General features: G+C 40.7%; 1 protein-coding gene across 1 annotated transcript; it reads right to left on the bottom strand.

The window, feature by feature from the left end:
- Positions 1–314: 314 nt before the first annotated feature.
- cox4i2 (cytochrome c oxidase subunit 4I2) lies at positions 315–5,819 on the bottom strand. Its single transcript, XM_080030313.1, has 5 exons — positions 5,678–5,819; positions 3,933–4,035; positions 2,769–2,933; positions 2,114–2,245; positions 315–1,313 (listed from the first exon to the last, which is right to left on the bottom strand). The coding sequence occupies exons 2-5, from the start codon at positions 4,033–4,035 to the stop codon at positions 1,180–1,182; spliced, it is 534 nt and encodes a 177-aa protein (XP_079886439.1). The 5' UTR covers positions 5,678–5,819; the 3' UTR covers positions 315–1,179.
- Between the last annotated feature and the right edge of the window lie 17,418 nt (positions 5,820–23,237).

The following is a 23,237-nucleotide window of genomic DNA, read 5'->3' as shown; positions in this document are numbered from 1 at the left end:
GAGAAGCATTTAATCAATTTGTCAATTCTAATGGCATCTTTGTGCACTGTGTGAGGGCACGGAATCTTTCGGCTCCGTGAGAATGGTTACTGATTCACTCACTGCAATCAGGTGTGTGTGGCAATGATTGGCTGATTGAGCCCAGGTCTGTAGAGGGTATACAGGTGAAACTCAAAAAATTTGAATATCGTGCAAAAGTTCATTTATTTCAGTAATTTAACTTAAAAGGTGAAACTAATATATTATATAGACTCATTACATTCAAAGTGAGATATTTCAAGTCTTTATTCGTTATAATTGTGATTATTATGGCTTACAGCTTATGAAAACCCCAAATTCAAAATCTCAGAAAATTAGAATATTACATAAAATCAATAAAAAAAGGATTTTAAATACAGAAATGTCAGTCCTCTAGAAAGTATAACCATGCATATATACTAAGTACTTGGTTTGGGCCCCTTTTGCATAGATTATTGCCTAAATGCGGCGTGGCGTGGATGCTATCAGTCTGTGGCACTGCTGAGGTGTTATGGAAGCCCAGGTTGCTTTGATAGTGGCCTTCAGCTCGTCTGTATTGTTGGGTCTGGTGTGTCTCACCTGCCTCTTGACAATAGTCCATAGATTCTCTATAGGGGGTTCAGGTCCGGAGAGTTGTCTGGCCATTCATGCACAGTAATACCATGGTCAGTCAACCAGTTACTAGTGGTTTTGGCACTGTGGACAGGTGTCAAGTCTAGCTGGAAAAAGTAATTCAGCATCTCCATAAAGCTCTTGTTTGCTGTTATATGTCATTTTTGATCATCAGAGTAAAACATTAGACTGTTTCAGAAATATTTAAAAGTTCCTCGTAGCTACTTTAACAGTAAAAGCAACATGTAAGCAAAGGTTTCTCCAGATAATTAAATAATTGGACAGAGACATAGGGAACAGTTTATTATGATACGGTCAGACAGACAGTTATTATCAGCATATGACAGAAGGCTGCAGTGGGTTGGAGAGGAGGAAACTGACTGAGTGTGTCACAAAGTAAAATGACCACAGAGATGTTGACTAGTGGATAAGCTCCATCTTTATAGTGCTACATTCAAATTGAGACTCACTTTAAAACACACACACACATCTCTGCACTAAGGTCAAGGTTATTATGTGCCACCTCCAGTGTCAAGTCAAGCCATCTCTCTACTTCCACTGGCCCTTCTGGTAGTCCCATTTGGAGGAGAAGCCCTCGATGGGGTTGACCCTCATGTCCAGCATCCTCTTCAGCTGCTTGGCCTGCCAGTCCTCCTCAAAGGTCTTGGGGCGCGGTGGGAAGACTGGAGTAAAAACAGGAAATATAGAGACATGTTTAGCACTTCACTGAACTGTCCCTGTATTAAGTTATTACATTCATAAACATGTAATGTTGTTACAAGATTGTGTTGTTGCCTCCGCATCTGCAAAAGTCAACATCCGGCTTTCTGGGCTTAATTCTCTAGCCTTAGAATCTTTTTCAAAAAAAAAAAAAAAAAAGTAATAATAATGGAATGTATATAATTAAATTTCCGGCCACCCCCAGCCTTTGCTACTGTCTTGTGTGTGTGTTCATAGATGTAGTGAGACAGATGGAGGAGGCAAGACAGGATTTGACTTCCTTTTTTTCCTCTAGAAGCTTAAATAGTCCACCTGTTCAGCCATCTTTTGGCATTCTCATTTATCTACAGTGTCCAATTCTGCTTCTGCTATATGCTGTCTTGGCTTAGTAAGTTTCTGTGTGTGCATTTGCAAAGGTTAGCGAAGGAGCCCATCATTTCAGGTGTGGGCACAGTTGTGTGTACTATTATGTGATAGAATCTTGCGGGCACCCCTGTGCACTGTGCGTACCTACTGCTATTGCATACTTGGTTACTTTTGATAACAGAGCTATCTTTAATATTGTTTTTCACAGCTATGACAAGTCAAATTGAGTGCTATGAAAAAAACGTCTGTGCCCAAGTGAGAGACTGTGGCACCAAGGTGTGTCATGTTGAGCTCAAAAAAAGGGTTTCCTGTTCTCATCCACTTAGAACTGTCAACTATAAAAGAGGTGGGTGTACTGTGGGTGTGTTCTGTCAGATTATAATAAAGGCAGATCTACCATGGACTCTCTGCCACCAGATAATCAGGCCAGTGAAGCCGATAAAGAAGAAGATCCCTCCTATGACAGTCTTCCACTCCGATGAGGGGACATTCATCTCCGCGACGGTCTTATTGAACTTCATCCGGTACACTGCGTGGAGGGGATGGGGGAGGGGGGGTGATAGAGAGGTCAATTTCCTTATTTAAAAAAGGTGGAGTCAGCACTTCTTGAGAAAGCTTGTTGACAAAATCACCCTCTGTTCGAATCAGGGAATATTTCCTCCTCACGATCCGCTACCTGTATGTACTGTGTGTGTTTTATTACACAGCCCAGGCTACCTGTCTGTACTGTGTGTGTTTTATTACACAGCCCAGGCTCTGTAAACATGTATGTTAACAAAAGGGGGCCGCCGTAGAGTGGAACTCGAGTATTAACACTGGATTTGTCGTCACAGTGCAGACAGCAAATCATGAGGAGATATTCACAGATTTTGACGAAACATGTTTTTGACAACAAGCATTTGTATTTACTGTAAGTTTAGTAGTTGCACAGATTCTTGTATTGATTATAATTATAATTAATCTTATTATTTCAGATGTGGTGTGACGTGTGTATTTTGTGTGCCACCTCAGCAGTGTGACACGCTCAGCCTTTTAAGTTGGTCTGAACCTACAGGCGATCTTCTCCTCCTTGGTGAGCTGGCTCCAGGGTCCCTTCTCCTTCTGCTTCAGGCTCTTGTCAGCAGCAGTGAGGACCTCTTTGAAGGCTCTGTCAGGCAGAGGGTTCTCTGCACGGTCCCAGTACTGGGGCTTAGACATGTCCGTTTGGTCTGACACACCTGGAGGGCAAAAGGAGACAGGGTAAGGTCACTATAGCTGCACAATATACATATACACAAAAACAACAGGAGTGGGTAGAGTCAGGTGAGGCCCCACCTGTTTTAAAAACATGATAATCTAAGTTCACCCACAACATCTTTAATATTTCTCCTAAATCCTAGAACCTTTTTATTTCAGATTATTTGTCTTTGAGTGTAGTAGACGTGACACTTTATGTTGACTAACTTGACTCAGTCAAAACAACAAGATGACTAGACTGAGTCAAGTTGAGTCAACAAATCAGTGTCATAGTCTAGAGCTGAGTCTGATTGGTCGGACCAGTGCTGTCCAGTTTACTGTATATAAAGGCAGAAGATAAGATATACTTTATTGTCCTGTAAAGGGGAAATCATCAAAAAAACACACTTGCCACACAATGCACCTACACACAAAGAACATAGATTACATAAATCACATATGTATATGCAGTTTTTCATACATATTTTTGAGCTCACTTTGACAGTTCATGAAATATTAAAAGTTTATAAAATAAACCTTAAAGGGATTATAAACACAGGTATAATAAAACTAAGTAATAAGTAATCAAATGTCATAATGCACCATAATAAATAATACTATGAGACCACTAGCCACTGGAATGGAAAAAACTATTATTTATTACTTAGTTTTTCCATACCAGTGTGGAAATGTGATCTGATTTGCCGAATGGCGGCGGAGGTAAGGCCATAAAGTTGGCCCAGTGTGGTTTCACCTTGTGTAGGACAGTGTTTTAAATAACTTTTGCCTTGTTGTAGGTGCGGAGATACAACATGGTGTGTATGGGTGAAGTCCTTGTTGTGACAGTGTGGTCTCTCTCTCTCTCTATTTCTACTCTGTACTCAACTATCAAATAAAAGTGAAAACAGCAACAAAAATATCCTTGAAAAAATAAATAAAAGACTGCATGCTTTCCATCCTGTTCTATTTCAGAGGCAGTAAGGTAAATGGTGTCATGGTACCGTGGCTGGACATCCTTGCGCTGCAGGTGGGCAAGGCCACTGTGGCACGTCTAGCAGCGAGGTTTCCCACACGCCATACAGTCAGGCATCTGTTTCCCAGCATCTGTAAACAGGTCAACAGTGACGGAAATGTATAAGTGTATCACTTATTCAAACACAGACGGTTCAAAATCCAATAAAATGCTCTGGCTAATTTACCAATAGTCATCATATTGGCTATAAGCTTGCCTACAAACAAATACTTCAAAGACCTATTTAGGAGTGTCACATCACGGGTGATCACTTTTAGATGAGGTTGATTTTAATGAGGTTAACTATTTCCGAAAGCACAAAAAAAAAGGTACACCTTCTTTTTTAGACTGGAAGTTATCACATTTAGTTTCTGCAACTAGTTTAGTCAACACTCATTTTTAGAAGTAATATCGTAGCTTGTACATTCTTCCAGAACATGAACTTCAATTTGGACATTTCAAAGCAAACAGTTTCTCTTTGTTTGTTGTTATTCACAACAGGAATTTAGTAGATCTAATGTTTTTTTTTGCTGTGGCCTGAATGAAAGCCTAATCCCTCCTTTGACAGTCTTAAGACTCCTTTTAATTTTAAGATTAAATGAAAAAGCAGCCGTTGAAATACATTAGAATATTATGTAATTTCCATTAAATATTGTAAACAAGCCAGCACAGCTACATTATTCATGCCCCATTGAAAAAGGCATGGCTTAAGGTCACAGGGTACAAGTTACCAGCTCATTTCTGCACAGATTTGGACTGATGATCTTTCTCCTTATACTGGCTATACTGTACAACTAAGCACATTTGAATACAGAAGTATAATTGAGTCTTAGGTTCAAGTACCAGATGATTTTAAGCAGTCAGTGGTATGCAAAAGATCATATTATGGCATTAATAATAATGCAGTAATCTTGCACTGACAATGTGCACAGCCTCAATGGGTGGTGTTCGAAAGTAATGAGGAATAATTTTTAAATTATACTTAAATAGTTTCTCTTCTATTGCTTCTGTGTGTGTGTGTGTGTGTGTGTGTGTGTGTGTGTGTGTGTGTGTGTGTGTGTGTGTGTGTGTGTGTGTGTGTGTGTGTGTGTGTGTGTGTGTGTGTGTGTGTGTGTGTGTGTGTGTGTGTGTGTGTGTGTGTGTTTTCACCTGCCATGTTATGGCTTATCACACACACACACGCACACACAGACACAGCCAAGGAAAATGGTGGAAATTGGCAGTTAGTCAATTCAACCGTCCGAGTTGACCTTCTGTAGGGACAGAAGTGAACAGAAAAGTTGAACCTTTTTTTCAAACACATAGTTCAAGAAAAAAAACAAGTTATTTATTATAAACTGTAAAGTTCTTTCTCTGGAGCATTCCTTGACTGTGCAAAAAGGTTCGTCAACAAGAAATTTCTGGCATTCAATAATGAACGTTATACAGGCTTCATGTTGAGCTAATTTCTTAAGCATTGTGAGGAATGCTCAAGTGCCAAGCATACAGAGACATATTTTCAAGCACCAGAGTATGCTTTTATTCAGACATAAACAGAGCCCTATCCGACCACCTCAGTTTGCTAGAGAGCGTCGAAGAGGACGAGGGTTCTAAAAAATCTCTCAGTCATGGTTTACTATCTATCATGCACGTCTGCCTCTCTCCCTTGTATGGGGAGAGGGAATCTATCCCTCAAGTGCTCCTGACCAAATACCATTATCTGCTTGTTGCTTTTAGCCAAAGACAGATACTCACAGTAGTGGTAGTGGAGTTAAACTGCAGGATTTAGAAGATGCAAATGAGTCTTGAAAAGAGTAAGGTCTTGCAAAAAGAAGCCTTCTTTCCCTGTGTCGTCTCTGCACAACACTGAGCAGTAACCAACAAGTGGGCGGGTGAGAGACACTGAATGGGAGGGAGAAAGAGAGAGAGAGAGAGGGAGGGAGAGAGAGAGAGGGAGAGGTAGAGAGAGAGAGGGAGAGAGAAAGAAGAGGGGGGGGGGGCTTGGTGAAGAGAAAGCCCAAACCAGTGCAAGTAAACAATCTAGCAAAACATGTGACAGAACTGGCAGAGAGACTGCAGCTAAACTGGGTTGAGTTCAGCTGCAGATTGCAAAGAAGGCATGAATACAGTAAACTTTCTCTGGTCATATTTCCTCTCTTATTTTGCATGTTTCCCTGTCTCCTCCGCTCTGTCTACACACAGCTTGACCAGGGTCGCCTGAGGTGAGGTTACATGGGGACACAGAGGGAGGGGACTATATTTTACTCTCGGGTGAAATGGGAGAGAGAGAGTGCTGGGCATGGGTTTGAGAGAGTGAGACAGAGCTTTGGTGGAAATAAAGAGTAAAGAAAGACGGATACAACATCACATAAAGTATAACACACACACACACACGCACACACACGCACACGCACACGCACACGCACACACGCAGGTTGGCACTGGGTCTGCATGGTCATGGTTTGTTGCATCATACATACCAGCCACTTTTTTTCCCCCAGACTTGGGATAGCAATTTTCCATGGTTGTTATTAATCCCATTAACTGAAATAATAATGCAAACATTCCACTATCATACAGTTTAAGAGGAGTGATCCAGTTGTGTCCACTCTAGCTGTATTTGATATTTATAGAGGACCCAGTTTCAGGGAAAGACAGACAAGAACCCAATTGCAGGACACAGGAAACAGTTCAGATTCAAAAATAGATTGTAATGAAGTGGATGACAAACCAGGTAGTGAGACAGCATGGCAGGCAAAAGGGAAAGTCACAAACAGGCAAGCAGGATCGGAACAAAGGATGAAATCCGAATGCTGGAAAGGGGGGCTGATTAGCAGATGGGGAGCAGGTGAGTAAGGGCAAGCCAGGTGAATGCAATTAACAGGGAGTGCAGAGCAGGAGGGAGTGGCCGGGTCTGAAATGACATGAAAGTTAGAAAGGAAACCAAGAAAACAGACATATGAAAACAAACTAAATACTGGTGTACTGAAGTTGTGACACCCAGGCTGTGGTTGGTTATCAGACAGTTGTTTCATTGTTAAACACTACTGTTGTGTTATGTAACGTGCTGTAACTCACTCTCCCTGTGTCTGCAGTGGTCACAGTCTGCAGCCCTGCTTTCTCTCCACCAATAAAGACCAGAGTGCATTCAGAATAACAGGTTCACCGATTTATTATCCCATAAAAGTCTTTATTCATTATCTAACGACATACTGCTTGTATAGTACAGTTGTGTTGTAGGGTGTATTTGTGGAAACTAACAACGTACATTTAATAAACTATATGTTACACTACAGGCACGTGTTTATTTTTCTCAAACTACATTTATCTGATAGCTAGATATTATATAGAAAACATACTTTCAAGTGAGTTTATTCCTCATACCCAGGGCTGTACAGTGCGACAGTTTTGATCGCATTTGCTACTGAAATTGATCACGTGCGATGATGAATACGAACCCATTAGCACTCGTGCGACAGCTTGCTAATGAGGAGAGGCTGTCTTTGAAACACAGAGGAGAGATGCACAACACTGCTTAGAGGGCTCTACATTAACACTGCGGGTAAATGAGTCTTAGGCAAGTAAGTTATTGAGTCCACCCTCCACTTTGGCTGGTGAAAGATGTGTGCTCGGGATCTGTGCGGGTGCAGCGATTCTAGGTATAAAAACTTCACCAACGGCAATTACCGGAAGGAGACGGCACATTACCGCAGTTAAGTTAGCTCGTGTACAAACAGAACATTTCCTGTGCGCCTTCACATTAAAAGCCTGTTATTAGCCAAACGTGAGTTGACTTTTATTTTGAAGCCGGTAAGAACAGGAAGTTAGCGCTTTTTTCTAGCTTGAAAGGCAACTCATTCAGCTGCAGAGAGCAGTCAACAGTAGCCTAGTCTATTTACAAAGTTTTAAATAAGCCACTGAAAAGCTACTCCCAACACATTCACAACAACCTATTTAATTTATCCTAAATTGTACCAATATCTATACTTATTTATTTAATAGGCTATGTTTAATGTTTTAAAGTTTGGTTTTAATTAACAGAAGGACATTATAATAATAATTCTGAATCAGCAAAAAATTGCAATTGGCAGGTTAGATTCTTTTTTCTAAATTGCAATCAGTGCACCCCTATTCATTCTTCTACAATTATTACTGCACACACTAGGATATCATATTAATTGTGAATCTCAAATGAGACCAGGATGACATGCTCAAAGGTAATTAGAGCAAAATGCAAGGGTTAAGGTTATGCAAGTTTTCAATCATAGCCTACTTTGTGCGCTACCAAATTTATTTTTGTGCTACTGAATTTTTTTGCTTGCTAGCACCAGTGCTACCACCTGAAAAAATAAGCGTACAGCCCTGCTCATACCTGATCTAATATAATTTAACAGCCATGCAAAATCATTATGGATAATACTGTAGGTTCCATTATCTTTATTCCCTTTTGGATAGCTTCTGTGATTATGTATTGTGTTTAAAGGTGCAGTGTGTAGCTTCTAGAACTTTCAACACTAGATGCCACTTATTCAGATATATCACACTGCATCTTTAACTGAATCTCTTGTATAATATGTATTTAGTTCTTATAAACACACAAGTAAGCATGTAAACAAATTAAAAAGTAATAATATCGAAGTAAAATAAGTAAGTCAATAATAATAATAATAATAAAATAAACACATAAGATATCGACTTTAACGTATACATTTCCTTTAGAAGATCTTGTAACAACAAGTATGAGCACTTTTTAATTGTTGATTATTTGGTCAAGTTTCAAAATCATTTCTAAATTATATTCTGAAACATCTTATTAAGGAGCAAGTTCTGGAAAACTTGGTCTTCTGGATGTGAAATTTGAAACTGGGTGGGCATATAGGTTGCATGTGACCCACAGCACCTCGACCCCAGTCAGGTTCTGCAGCTGCAGAGCCAGGTCTGTTTTTTAATCCAGATTCCTGTTGGACTCCTCCAGTGTGGAGCCTTCAGGACCCACCCACGTCCCTGCACAAAACAGAGGATGGCCATTGTTCAGAGTACTGGAATACACAAGAAGTACTATAGAAATATTTCTCCTCAAAAGACTTCATTACTATAATTTACTATTAAATTGTATTTATTGTGGCAAATTGCACAGATGATGTGGTCAGAGAAAGATCTAAAATGCACAACTGTAGGGATATTATTCCTGCACACCACGTACATTCTTATACCTTATGGGTTAGACCAGAGTTAGACCATGGACCTATAAAGAAAGTTTAAAAAAGAGTTGGCCCCATAATCATTTCTACATTAGTGCCCCTGAGAATAAAGGGTTGTTTGGAATGCTATTAGTGGGGCCGCCATTGTGTTTACATTTGAATAACAGATTGTGATTTTTTAAATGTAAAGATCAAAGGAAAAGTAGAATCTGACTAGGAAGTAACATCAAAGGAGCAATGACATGCTACGAGTTCTATGACATCATCAACCAAGTTTACAAGTAGGACATTAAGCCAGTCAGATGATTTCAAACCTTTCAACAGGTGACTGACAATACTGACAGAAAGCAAACTATTACAACGATAAAAGACCAGACCACTGATAGACTACATCTGTTCATCATAGACGAACAGCAACGTTCAAAAGCAGCATTACTTTGAGAATTAAATAGCCAAAGAAAATGCAGCAAGGAAGAGCATATATTAGGACCCATAGACAACAGGGCACACCTAGACCTCAACAGAACTACTTGAGGGAGTGTGATCAACTTCGTCATGAAGTTAGACGGCTTAATGACCAGCTGAAGGAAACCACAACACAGTTGGATAGGCAGAAATACCTTAAAGAGGTCTTCATCAACAAGGAGAAAGAAACTAGAAGAGAGCTTGAGAGGCTGCACAAGTTCAGTGATGCAGACACTCTCAACACTGCAAAGATTTCCAATCAGGTGAGGGACACGATAAAGAGAAGGAAGAAGAAAGACCTTCAGAATGATTACGAGGAGCTGAAAGTGGCTTATATAACAAGCCAAGATAAATTTACAGCTGAGCTCCAGGGGGAGAGGGAGAAGATAAGGCTCCTTAAAGAAGAACTGAAAACCATCAGGGTTTCACAACATGAGATCAGCCAAAGGTGTGAAGCTGATATCCTTGCTGCCAGACCACAGGCTGGAAACCTTCAGTGTGAAGGTGAGAGAGAAATCAAGTGTCACACAGATAAGATGATCAAGGACTTGCAGGTTGAGCAGGAAGCCCATCAAAAGATGGCGAAGGATATCTTCCGAAAGAAGATCAGAAGGTGGCAGGAGAAGTATGATGATTACTCTTGCAAGCAAGAAGAGTCTCTCCCTCATGGACCAGAAAACGAACTCCTGGAAGAGGCTCAGGTCTCAGAGGAAGAGCCATGCTGGCAGAAAGAATCCCTCAACAAGGAACCAGCTCTTGTACTTCTGGAGGAGGTGGAAGGAACTGAGGAGAAGCCCTCGATTCAGGACGAGCCCCTCCCCAATAAACCAGCCCTGAAACTTCTGGAGGAGGCAGAGGTAATGGAGGAGAAGCCCTGCAAGCAGGAAGAGTACCTCCCGATTGAACTTGTGGAAGAGGCTAAGGTCTCTGAGAAAAAGCAGTGCCTACAAAAAGATTCCCTCCCCAACGAACCATCTCTTGTACTTCTGGAGGGGGTGGAAGTATCTGAGGATAAGTCCTCCAGGCAGGAAGAGTCTCTCCCCATTAAGCCAGCCCTAGCACTTCTGGAGGAGAAAGACGTATCGGAGGAGAAGCCCTGCAAGCAGGTAGAGTCCCTCCTAAATGGACCAGCAATTCAACTTATGGAAGAGGCAAAGGTCTCTGAGGAAGAGCCATGCCCACTGAAAATGTTCCTCCCGCACAAACCAGGTCTTAAACTTCTGGAGGAGTTGGAAGATAAGCCCTGCATTCAGGAAGAGCCCCAACCCAGTGACCCAGCCCTTAACAATCTGGAGGAGAAGCCCTGCAAGCAGGAAGAGTCCCTCCTAAATGGATCCTCAATTGAACTTGTGGAAGAGGCAAAGGTCTCTGAAGAAGAGCCATGCCCACTGAAAATGTTCCTCCTGCACGAACCACCTCTTAAACTTCTGGAGGAGGTGGAAGACAAGCCCTGCATTCAGGAAGAGCCCCAACCCAATGAACCTGTCCTTACAATTCTGAAGGAGAAGCCCTGCAAGCAGGAAGAGTCCCTCCCCATTGGGCCATTCCTAGCACTTCTGGAGGGCAAAGACGTATCGGAGGAGAAGCCCTGCAAGCAGGTAGAGTCCCTCCTAAATGGATCCTCAATTGAACTTGTGGAAGAGGCAAAGGTCTCTGTGGAAGAGCCATGCCTACTGAAAAAGTTCCTCCTGCACGAACCACCTCTTAAACTTCTGGAGGAGGTGGAAGACAAGCCCTGCATTCAGGAAGAGCCCCAACCCAATGAACCAGCCCTTCAAATTCTGGAGGAGGCGGAAGTATCGGAGGAGAAGCCCTGCAAACAGGAAGAGTCCCTCCTAAGTGGACCAGCAATTAAACTTATTGAAGAGGCAAAGGTCTCTAAGGAAGAGCCATGCCCACTGAACATTTCCCTCCCACAAGAACCAGCTCTTACACTTCTGGAGGAGTTGGAAGAGAAGCCCTGCATTCAGGAAGAGCCTCAATCCAATGAAACAGCCCTTCCAATTCTGGAGGAGAAGCCCTGCAAGCAGGAAGAGTCCCTCCTAAATGGATCATCAGTTGAACTCATGGAAGAGGCAAAGGTCTCTGTGGAAGAGCCATTCCTACTGAAAATGTTCCTCCCGCACGAACCACCTCTTAAACTTCTGGAGGAGGTGGAAGCAACAGAGGAGAAGCCCCTGGATCTTCTGGAGGCGGCCAAAGTATGTGAGGAGAAGCCGTGCAGGCTGAAAGAGTCCCTACACAAAGAACAAGCCCTAGAATGTCTGGAAGAGGCAAAAGCATCTGAGGAGAAGCCGTGTAGGCTAGAAGAGTCCCTCCTCAATGCTCAAGCCCTGGATATTCTGGAGGAAGCCGCAGAAGCTAAACAGAAGCGTTTCAAACAGGAGGAGTCCCTCCCCATTGAGCCATTCCTATCACTTCTGGAGGGGAAAGACGTATCGGAGGAGAAGCCCTGCAAGCAGGAAGAGTCCCTCCTAAATGGATCCTCAATTGAACTCGTGGAAGAGGCAAAGGTCTCTGTGGAAGAGCCATGCCCACTGAAAATGTTCCTCTCACACAAACCAGCTCTTAAACTTCTGGAGGAGTTGGAAGAGAAGCCCTGCAGTCAGGAAGAGCCCCAACCCAACGAAACAGCCCTTCCAATTCTGGAGGAGAAGCCCTGCAAGCTCCTAACCAAACTACCCTTTGAACTTCTTGAGGCTGAAGTCCCTGATGAGAAGCTCCCAGAGACAACAAAGAAAGCTTCATTCTGGAAAAGATTACGCCACTTTCTGGGGTTGCGGAAAGCACAGAAGTGGAAGAGGTAGAAGGTGTCCACATCCAGCAGAGTCCCTTGAGCTGACTTTCCCTCCATCAGCCAATTCAAGTCAATAAATCCTTTTCACAACAGACATTTTGACTTGCCATAGCACGACAAGCCAATGTTGTTACGGCAAAAACGATCTGCCAATGGACTAGAGGGATATAACATTAAAAAAATAAAAAGCAATTTAAAAAAAATCCTGAATCATAGCTGTATTTTGTAGAAGTTGTAAAGGTTGAAGTTGTTTTGTGTTTAAAGCTTTATGGTTATGTGTGTTAACACACAATGTGATTGTTGAGCCTTTTAATAATAATATAATTTGGGTGAGACAGCTGATCATGCCCAACAAAGTTAGACGGGGACAGGAAGCAGTCAAAATCAAATAACACAATGTGTGATATGTTTAGATTCTTATCTAAAGCCTTCAGATCTGCACTTCTGTGACAGTGTGAAATACAATACAAAACAATCTCTAAACTAAGTGTTGAATACAAAAAGACAATTATTCTAGACAGTGAGAGACAATTGAAATCAAACAACTAAATGAAAATATTGGTACATGCAATACCATGGACTTTGAACTAAAGGGATTTAAACTGGTTTGTGTCAAAATATAAGGTTTGAAATCGTAAATACAATGTGCTCTGCTATTGTTAATCTAATGGAATGTGTGACTATTGAAATTCAAATGAAAGATAAATGTTAATTATCAACTGTGTGTTCAGAACACCCGATTCAAAAATGGAAGACTTTCTCTGACTGAAGAATTTGTAAATACACTGCATGTTATGGGACTGTAGTCGAGGTCAGCAGACAGACTGACTGTTTTGAATACTTTTGCAGATGTGTTTAGGCTACTAGAGAAGAAATGGACAAGGCCATATCTGCATTGTCACAGGCAGAGAGGAAAATAGAGACCTAAAATGATCTGTGTTTTAGAATGATTCTTCTTAAAAAAAAGAAAAAAAAAAATTCTAACTGTAGTAGCTGTGTATCTGTGTATCTGAATCTTATGGCAGTGGGGGCGGGACCCGACAAGCCTTTGGCTTCTCCTGCTTCCCTTCGGACGATAACACAAAGTAATATGTATGAATATGCAATGAGAAAATTATGTATTGTGTGTAATTGTCCGGAATAATAATAATAATAATAATAATAAAAAAATAACTGATTTAAAAAAAAATCATACGTCAGAAAACAGGTCTGAACAACAAACTGATATTGTCAGTAATAAAAATAATAACTGTACTAATTTAAACAACAAGACTAAAATGAAATGTTGTTTGATGCAGTTGTATCAGGAAATAATGTTTACAGTAAGAAGTAATTAAACCATTTAAATCGAAACATATAAAAGAAATCCAATGGCCAATTACCTGTCATGGAATGTGTAATACTTGACCTGGGAAAAAATCAACAACACGCATGTCACAAGGGAAATACGCAGTACGACTAAGCCTGAGGAGCTGCCTCGGTCTCGGTTTGTCTGGGCCTGAGTACCGGTTGTCCTCCCACTGAAAAATTGTCCTGCCGACGCTAATTGCATAACTTGATTTTCTCTACTTATGACATCTATTGCAGTATGTCCGTCCTGGGAGAGGGATCCCTTACTCTGTCGACTCTCCCTGAGATTTCTTACATTTTTTTTATTCCCGGTAAAGGGTTTTTACTGGGAGTTTTTTCTCAGCCGAGCTAAAGGTGTAAGGGCAGGGTGTCATATTGTATCATATTGTATCATATATCATATTGTATGAAATGTAAAGCCCACTGAGACAAATGTATTTGTGATTTTGGGCTATACAAATACAACTGATTATGGTGTTGACACAAAATAAGGAATGGCAAGCTAAAAAGCCTATTTTGATAAAAAGGACAAACGCTGGGAGGTTGTGTCGAAGCTAAACTCAATAGCTTAGTATATGTTGGATACATACATGTAATTTAATTTGCCTAAAGATAGGATTTGTATTTTTTCAACATTGCACCCTGTTTTGTCCCACTTCTCAAGAATCACTGATATATTTTTTAATGTTGTGTTGTATTTTTGCCCTTTCCATTGAGGCATATTCAGTCCTGTCTTTGTGTAAAGAGGAAAATAAGGGGAGAATTGGAGGGAGGACCGACAACGCCACCTGGGGAATTATACCTCAGGAAATACAGTACATTATGCATTGGGTGCCTTAAATCAAGGGATCTGATTGGTTCCTAACTGTTGTATAATGGGCGTATACATAACTGCTATGATGTCCAATCAGTTTGCAGAGTTCCATGTCACTTTGCGAGTAAAGCTGGTATAGTTTGTAAAGAAATGGATATTCAAAACTGGGTGACGTTACTTTTGTTTTTGAATATTATTAACAGTACTGATATTAAGGCAATGCAGATTCGTTTACTGACAGACGTACACGGGAATTTCAAATCTTTATTTAAAAATAGCAAACAATCCAAATGTGCATAGATTGGAACTGCTGAGGAAAGAAAGGATTAGTGCTGGGAAAAATTCATAAGCAAAATACAAAATAAAAGGGAAAATATTCTTTATTACAATCATCAGCAAAAAAAAATGTTGTACTGTATAACATTTAAAAGTCATAGTCTTATCTAGAAAATTGGGAAGTATTCAAGTGCTAGGTCTCATTTGGCCTGTGTGTACATTTTTGACACATTGAGCCAAATTCAGACAAAACCTGTAATTTTGCATGACGTTTTGGCAGTATTGTTTTTGTTACACTTATACAAATACATCTAATTGAATTGAATTGCTAGATATGACAAGTGGTTATTGAGAGAACTATCACACACTGACCCTCTTTCATGAGTATAGGTTGCTTCAATTGAAAATGCCATACAAGTTCACTAGATGGCGCTACCACACACAACTTCAAACAGCAGACATACAGTCTTCATGCATTGGTTGAAACAGAAACAAAGACAAGCATTTATCTTGCCGTCGCAGGTAAAGACTGGGTGGAAAACTTTTCCTCTCTCACTTTCCAGTATTTATGTTTTTATATTTCAACACTGCTGAAACACTGTCAAATGTGAAAAAAAAACAATTGACTTATTTTTAAATGGTAATTGTTTAATGAAAACATTACGGGTCTTTTAGTCCTACAGTTTACATGAGAATGATAACTATTATGACGGTTTAGAGTGGAAATGTACGTAGTTATCTATAAAAGTAGTCAGATGTTATTGTCTTATAGTTTATGAACTAATATTTATCAAATAAAATAGAAATATTCTGGAATTAAAGGATCTCATAAGATGTTTGAGCGCTAACTAATCCATCAGAGTTTAAGGGATAGTTCGCTATTTTTGAAGTGGGGTTGTATGGGGTACAAACGCATAGTTATTATGTCACTTATTACCTAATGGAGGTGGCAGTCAGCGCAGTCACTATGAGGAATGTAGGGGAGACGTCACTGAGGCGGAAGTCAGCCTTGTACTGTTGCAGAGGGGGCCAGAAGAAAAACTTTTTTTCTCCACATATATAAATGTTAACCTAAAATCTAAATATACCTTCAATTGTATGCTAAACTGAGAATTTTTCACCAGCTGTAGTTTGGACATAATGCTAACAAGTAGACACCATGATTTTTGTGTGAATTTACTTTTTTTTTTAAATAAATGATTGGGTAATTCTACATTTAAGTTTCCACTTGTTAAAGTCATGGAGTGCTGGAAATAGGGTTTGTAAGCACCCTCTATTTTTATCTGAATGCTCAAACACTAATAGTGATTTTTGAAGCACATTTTCTGAGACTTTTTACACAAGTATCCAATTTATTTACGAAATGTGCCAAATCTAATGCACATTCTCAACCTATTCTTAGTTAATGCAGACCAGTATGGAGACCAGTAGTAAACAAGGGTTTTCTAAATGCACAGACATTTTTTGAACTACTGAGCAAGGGAGAACACTTACTAAAGGGATAGTTCAGTATTTGTGAAGTGGGGTTGTATGAGGTTCTTATGCATAGTTAAAGGTGCTGTAAGCGGAATGGTTCTTTTAGCTAACTTCCTGTCAGTTACTGCAGTTAGCGGTCCCCTCGCTCGTCCCTACGTCACCACATTAATGCACTGCGGTCTTCAAACAGCGAGTTATCTAGCATCATCTCAGATAAGTAATTATGATAAAACATGATAAAAACCATCAAAACAGACATTGGGAAGGATTTTTACCTGCTCCGCCATTGTAGGCGCATACACATTCACCCATCTGTCCTCTGGCGTGCACCGGCAGTGAGACCATGAGTGAGACGGGTGTCGGTTTGTAGCGTTCTCTCTTGTGATTGGATATTAATTTCAGGATCCCCCAAAAGTTTATTTGCCGATTACATGCAGAGCAGCTGATTAAGAGATCGGCTCTAACGCGCACCATATGTAAGTGATCACTGTATGAATAAAGAGCGATTTAACACTAATGTTAACATAAATAAATCGCTTACTTCACCTTTAATGTGTTACCTTATATGGAAATGGCAATCAGTGTAGTAATTTTTTAGGAGTTTGAAGGAGGCGTCACTGTAGCAGAAGTCATTAAGCATTAACTAACCATTAATTAATGTACCCTTATTGTAAAGTGTTACCTACTGTTGCAGAGGGGGCCTGAAGAAAAACGTTTTTCCTCCACATATACACTCAACAAAAATATAAACGCAACACTTTTGTTTTTGCTCCCATTTTTCATGAGATGGACTTAAAGATCTAAAAATCATTCCAGATACACAATTGTACCATTTCTCTCAAACATTGTTCACAAATCTGTCTAAATGTGTGATAGTGAGCACTTCTGCTTTGCTGAGATAATCCATCCCACCTCACAGGTGTGCCACATCAAGATGCTGATCTGACATCATGATTAGTGCATAGGTGTGCGTGTGCCTTAGACTGTCCACAATAAAAGGCCACCCTGAAATGTGCAGTTCTGTCTCACAGCAAAATGCCACAGATGCCACAAGCATTGAGGGATCGTGCAATTGGCATGCTGACAGCAGGAATGTCAACCAGATCTGTTGCTCGTGCATTGAATGTTCATTTCTCCACCATAAGCCGTCTCCAGCAACTTTGCACAGCCATTGAAGAGGAGTGGACCAACATTCCACAGGCCACAATTGACAATCTGATAAACTCTATGCGAAGAAGATGTGTTGCACTGCATGAGGCAAATGGTGGTCACACCAGATACTGACTGGTTCTGAGTCCCCAGACCCCCAATAAAGCAAACAAATGCACAATTCAGAGTGGCCTTTTGTTGTGGACAGTCTAAGGCACACCTGTGCACTAATCATGATGTCAGATCAGCATCTTGATGTGGCACACCTGTGAGGTGGGATGGATTATCTCAGCAAAGCAGAAGTGCTCACTATCACACATTTAGACAGATTTGTGAACAATGTTTGAGAGAAATGGTACAATTGTATCTGGAATGAATTTTAGATCTTTAAGTCCATCTCATGAAAAATGGGAGCAAAAACAAAAGTGTTGCGTTTATATTTTTGTTGAGTGTATAAATATTTGCCTTAAACATAAATATCCATTCAATTGTACACTAAACTGAGATTTTAGCAATAGTTATGAGTCTAGCAGCTGTGATACAAAAAGAAAGGGCTGTCTGGCAGCAAACTAAAGCTGTGGAAAAAAGATCTCAGTTTAGCGTATTGGGTTAGCTGACTGCCATCTCCATACGGTAACACATTTACTATGCCTAAGTGCCCCATACAACCCCACTTCAAAAAATACTGAATTATCCCTTTAAATAAAGAATGAAGTGAAACTGCAAATGACTGATATGCAAGTTGGACCTCATCATGTGTATACATTCATGTTATATCATCAATCAGCCTCTTTTGTTGTACACTCCAGAGTCTAGACTTTGAAAGTGTCTGGGTTTCCTGCTGTTTGACTGTGAAATTAGAAATAGGAAAATGATCAGAGAAATTGGGGTGCCAATAAGAAGGTGAGGGCAGAGGGTCCACTCATACAACAATAAGCAGCAGAGCAGAATATTGCCAAAGCGATTTAAAAAGGGAAATGATGAGCAAGAGAGAAGAAGAGGAGGAGGAGCCTCAACATCGTTAGCATGGGAATAATGCCAGCATGACCCACTTACACACAATGCCTCAAAGGGGGAAAGCAAAGGGGGACAGACAATCGTGCAAACTCACATGCAGACGAATAAGACACAATGTATTCTGCTGTACAGTCCTGAAATGTTCTGCAGCAAAGCAAATATAAAATACTTATGATATGAAATGCACGCAATTAGGGCCAAGCAGTGATAGAAAAGATCTGAGGCCATCGCAACATCTGTGACCTACATTCACCAAGTTATAGGAATTAAGCTTTTTTGGGGGGGGATTTTGCAGACACATTCGCGTGACTAAAAGTGGACCTATCAGAGAAAGGCAAATGGCCGTCTCAATCACCTGCCTACAGGGTGGAGGGAATTGTATTTTAAAACAATGTGATGAAGCGTTCATCTAGAAAAATGGAGACTTCTCTCCATCAGTATACCAAGAGGCATCAGTGTCACTGTCAACAAGCGATGGCCTGAATCTCTCCATAGTCCGGATGTGTGTGTGTGTGTGTGTGTGTGTGTGTGTGCGTCAAGAGTTTAACATGACAGAGCTAAAAATGGTGGACAAGTACGCGAGAAGGGAACAAAGGGGATACTGAAATAGGCTAGGAGGCAAGGGGCGGATGATGTGGTCACATGACGGTGCAGGCTGAGCTGTATTTAGGGGTGCCATCTAAACATAAAATGTGTTTGTAATTTAATGTGTGTGTGTGTGTGTGTGTGTGTGTGTGTGTGTGTGTGTGTGTGTGTGTGTGTGTGTGTGTGTGTGTGTGTCTGTGTGTGTGTGTTTGAAGGTGTGTGTTAGTAAAGTGATAGACAGAGAGAGAGAGAGAGAGAGAGAGAGAGAGACAACAACGCAAAGCAAAGAGGTTTTCCTAACAAAAGCAACATACCACACAGTAACTGGCTAGTTTATCACTCAGGAACCTGGCTTGATAAAATGTAGTTCCTGAGCATTGGACCTGGTCCTTTAACAAATAGATTAGCACTTTAGGCGAGTTGGAGCGGAGTTAACTGAGAGAGAGTGCATAGAAGTGATCCTTCTCTTCCTGTAAAGAAGAACGGGTGGTCTGATTCTTCCTTCTCCAGGTAGTTTGGTCGTATGTTTTTTCAAACAGTGACTATCTGCTTGTGAGTCTGTGGAGTGGTCACACACTGGTGTGCAAATTGTTGTGAGAGGCCAGGGGGGGGGGGGGGGGGGGAATCCAGTCTGGGCTGTAAACTTGAAAACTTAACCTGTGGGACAAAAAGCTGGACACCCTGGGATCCCTTAGTCATGACACAATCTCTCCCTTTTCTGGTAGTTTTAGGCCTTCCCCTTATACTTACCTTCCTGTCTGTCATGTTCCTTGGTGTTTGGATTGACCTGGCCTGACTTTGGTAATATTGTCTCTAGCCCCTTATCTTAAAACGGTAGCTAACTCACAAGGGTGGTCTCATATTCATTTACAGTTAAATATTCAAAGTGATCGATAGTGAACCTGGTGCACACACACCCACACAAAGGCATTCACAAAAGCAGTCAGGCAGTACGCAGATGCAACCGTACCGGACTGTCAAATGTGCAAACATAAAACTACACATGCACAGATTCAGTTAAGCATCTGCACATGCGCACCTCAGTGAAGGCAGGCAGGCAGGACACACACACACACACACACACACACACACACACACACACACACACACACACACACACACACACACACACACACACACACACACACACACACACACACACACACACACACACACACACACACACACACACACACACACACACACACATCCCTTGTACAATAATAGTTAAATATTAATCCAGGCTCACAGGCAGACACTGTAAAATGAGTGGTAAAGTGGGTCATCGCGATGAGAAACAACACCAGAGAGTAACCTACATATCAGGAGGGTTCCAGCGGTATCACAGAGTTATCTCCCATTGAAACTCATAGCTGTCTTCAATATACCATTGAATTACATTTTTTGTCACACTGCCAAATTGCTAAATCTATTTTCACCATCTGTCTGAAACTCTGTCTTTTAATACCCTTTTATGCTCATTACAATCCAATCCAACAGTGTGTTTAATTAAGCAGTTGCAGTCTTCAAGAGAGTCAAGAGGTCTGAAACGTGGCATGGTTCTGGGGAAAACTATGGGATGGAAGGGTAGGGTTATCTCAACATGAATGTACTCACTCTCATTCAATACAACATGTGCGATTTCATGTAAGTGACTACATTAGACTACAAATCCAAGAGTAGAGTGAGCATTTTTTTTTTTTTGGTTGTACATTTTCTGATTTCTCCATCTGAATAATGTATCAGTCTGACTCTCTGTGAAGTGCTATGAGTCAATTATTGACTTGCACCAGATTTCAGATCATTGGCAGCAGCACTTCATTTACTCCCCAAAACACTGGAGAAAATAGAATATCATTCTCATTTCAGCCATTTTCTTGAACAAAGTTTTGCCACCATCATGTTTACAGTCAACTTGAAAGACACCCAAAATAAAAAAAAACTGTGAATAAGTTAATTGAAAATGTTTTTATTAATTGTTTAGAATACCACACGGTCAAGCATTTTGGACTCTTTTGGGCATCCAGTGCCGTATACGACAGGATTCACGTCACCGTTTAGTCCCTGGTAATCACATATTTAAAATATTTTTTTTTGCATTTCACAACAGATTTAAGGCCATATTTACAATGTAAAGCAATTCCTACCTGTGTATCTTTATTCGGAGTCAATTGAATACCAAGAAAGTTACTTTATGAACTTATTTCAAGTCCAAAGTAGTGCAATGAGCAATGAGTTGGATTGTCACTATCATTATCATTTATTATCATTTTAACTTTGCCCTTATAAAAATGGTTGTCGATATACTGTATAATGTGTTGGTTTTCCACCTCAATGATGAGGATCTCCTGGTTCATGGTTGACAATGGCCTCTGAAAACCTCTCTTGGCAAAAGAAGCCATACGGTCTATGGTGGACGCACACACATTGACTAGAGCGAAACCTGCCATGGCAGTCATATGTGGTGACTGGATAAAACAGCATTTACAAAAATGAATGCGTTAGGTTCTGACTTTAATTAATCGTGATGTAATGCGTTAAAGGGGGAGTCGGCAATTCTTTTTTTCAAACTCAAGTACAAGTAACATGAGAAGATATTCACTGACTTTGACAAATAGTGATTTTGACATCAAGATTCCGCTGACAGCCGTAATTTATGTGCACAAAGTTGCACAATATTTAAAAGATAAACACATCAATTGACTTTTTCTGTTAATTATTGGTCCATTTTCATTAGTATTCCAAGTACCACTTCCTGAGACGGAGCAGAAACTTTTTATATCCAGGACTATACAGTACATCCGTTTCCTCTTTGATCTCTCCGGTGGCAAAATAAGCGACTTAAAGCATCCACTTATGAGATTGTGCAGCATAATCCCAGAGGTGAAACCAGGTTTCAATTGAAAACACACAACTAGGGAATGTTAAAGCCAGATAAAGCCTTAAGCTCAACACCACCGTGTGACTGGATCCTGAACTTCCTGATACACAAACCCTTGTCCCCCACACTTAGTACGTTTACATGCACAGTTTAGTCAAGCTACGATTAGGCTATAGCTAGATTAGGCCATTTGAACTGCTAGCATGCAGCTAATGTTTAGCAGGCTGCTAATGTCTAGTGTCACGCTTACTAGTCAACGTGCCTCTAACGGTTAGTGAGCGGCAGACTGGTTTCTAATTCTTCCTTTGGTGTTGTTCTTCTGTTAGCATTGAATGCTTTTCGACTTTCTGGTCAAAGCTCTCAGCGGGAAACTGTGGAGCATGCTCAGAGCGCCTAGGCCTGTCACAGTCTGATTGACTGTATATGCAGGAGAAACCCAACTCCCAACAGCATAATCTGGGTGTGTTAGCTCTGGTTTGAGAAATCTGATTTAGTAAATTTTCAGTCAGACTAACATGTTAACATGCAAGTCTTGTTTCAGTCGGACTAACATATTAACATGCATTTTAAAGGCATGGTTTCAGTCGGACTAACACAATAAACCGGTTTTCTCTAACGTCATGTAATTATAGTGACGGACTCTTAACAGGACTATGCTGGAGAGAGTCAGCAGCTTCATGTTCACTTCATCAGCGAGGACCTGCTACCGTAGACACTGTACCATCATTTACCATCATCTGTCTGTGAAGAGATGATCTGTATGAGAGTATCATGTGTGCTTCACTAAGATGAAAAATCCTTATAAAAACAGTCTTACAGTCAAAATGTTTTTTGGAAAATACAAAATGTGTTTATGGAAGCTTTTTTGTGAAATTTCACAGTGTCAATGTGGTTCTCTTCCTGCCGTGCTCAACAGTCACTGTGTACCATCAGTCTCTAACATTTGTAACCAAATTCCAGTCTCTCTTTCACACACACACACGCACGCACACGCACGCACGCACACACACACACACACACACACACACACACACACACACACACACACACACACACACACACACACACACACACACACACACACACACACACACACACACACACACACACACACACACACACACACACACTCACCTTTATAATAATAATATAATAACCACCTTTACATGAGGAAACGTCCTTTGCCTTCATTCTGACTATCATCATTTATGCCAGCCTATTATTGCTTTTGTTTAACAATATCTTTATACACGATCAAGTGAAAGAAAAGGGAAATGTACCGTCCATTTAGTTTATCAGGAAAA

Source organism: Ammodytes marinus (genome assembly GCF_949987685.1).
Source record: "Ammodytes marinus genome assembly, chromosome: 7".
In the NCBI taxonomy this organism is placed as follows: domain Eukaryota; kingdom Metazoa; phylum Chordata; class Actinopteri; order Uranoscopiformes; family Ammodytidae; genus Ammodytes; species Ammodytes marinus.
Note: the sequence above shows the minus strand (reverse complement) of the source record. Positions and strands in the feature narration are given on the sequence as shown.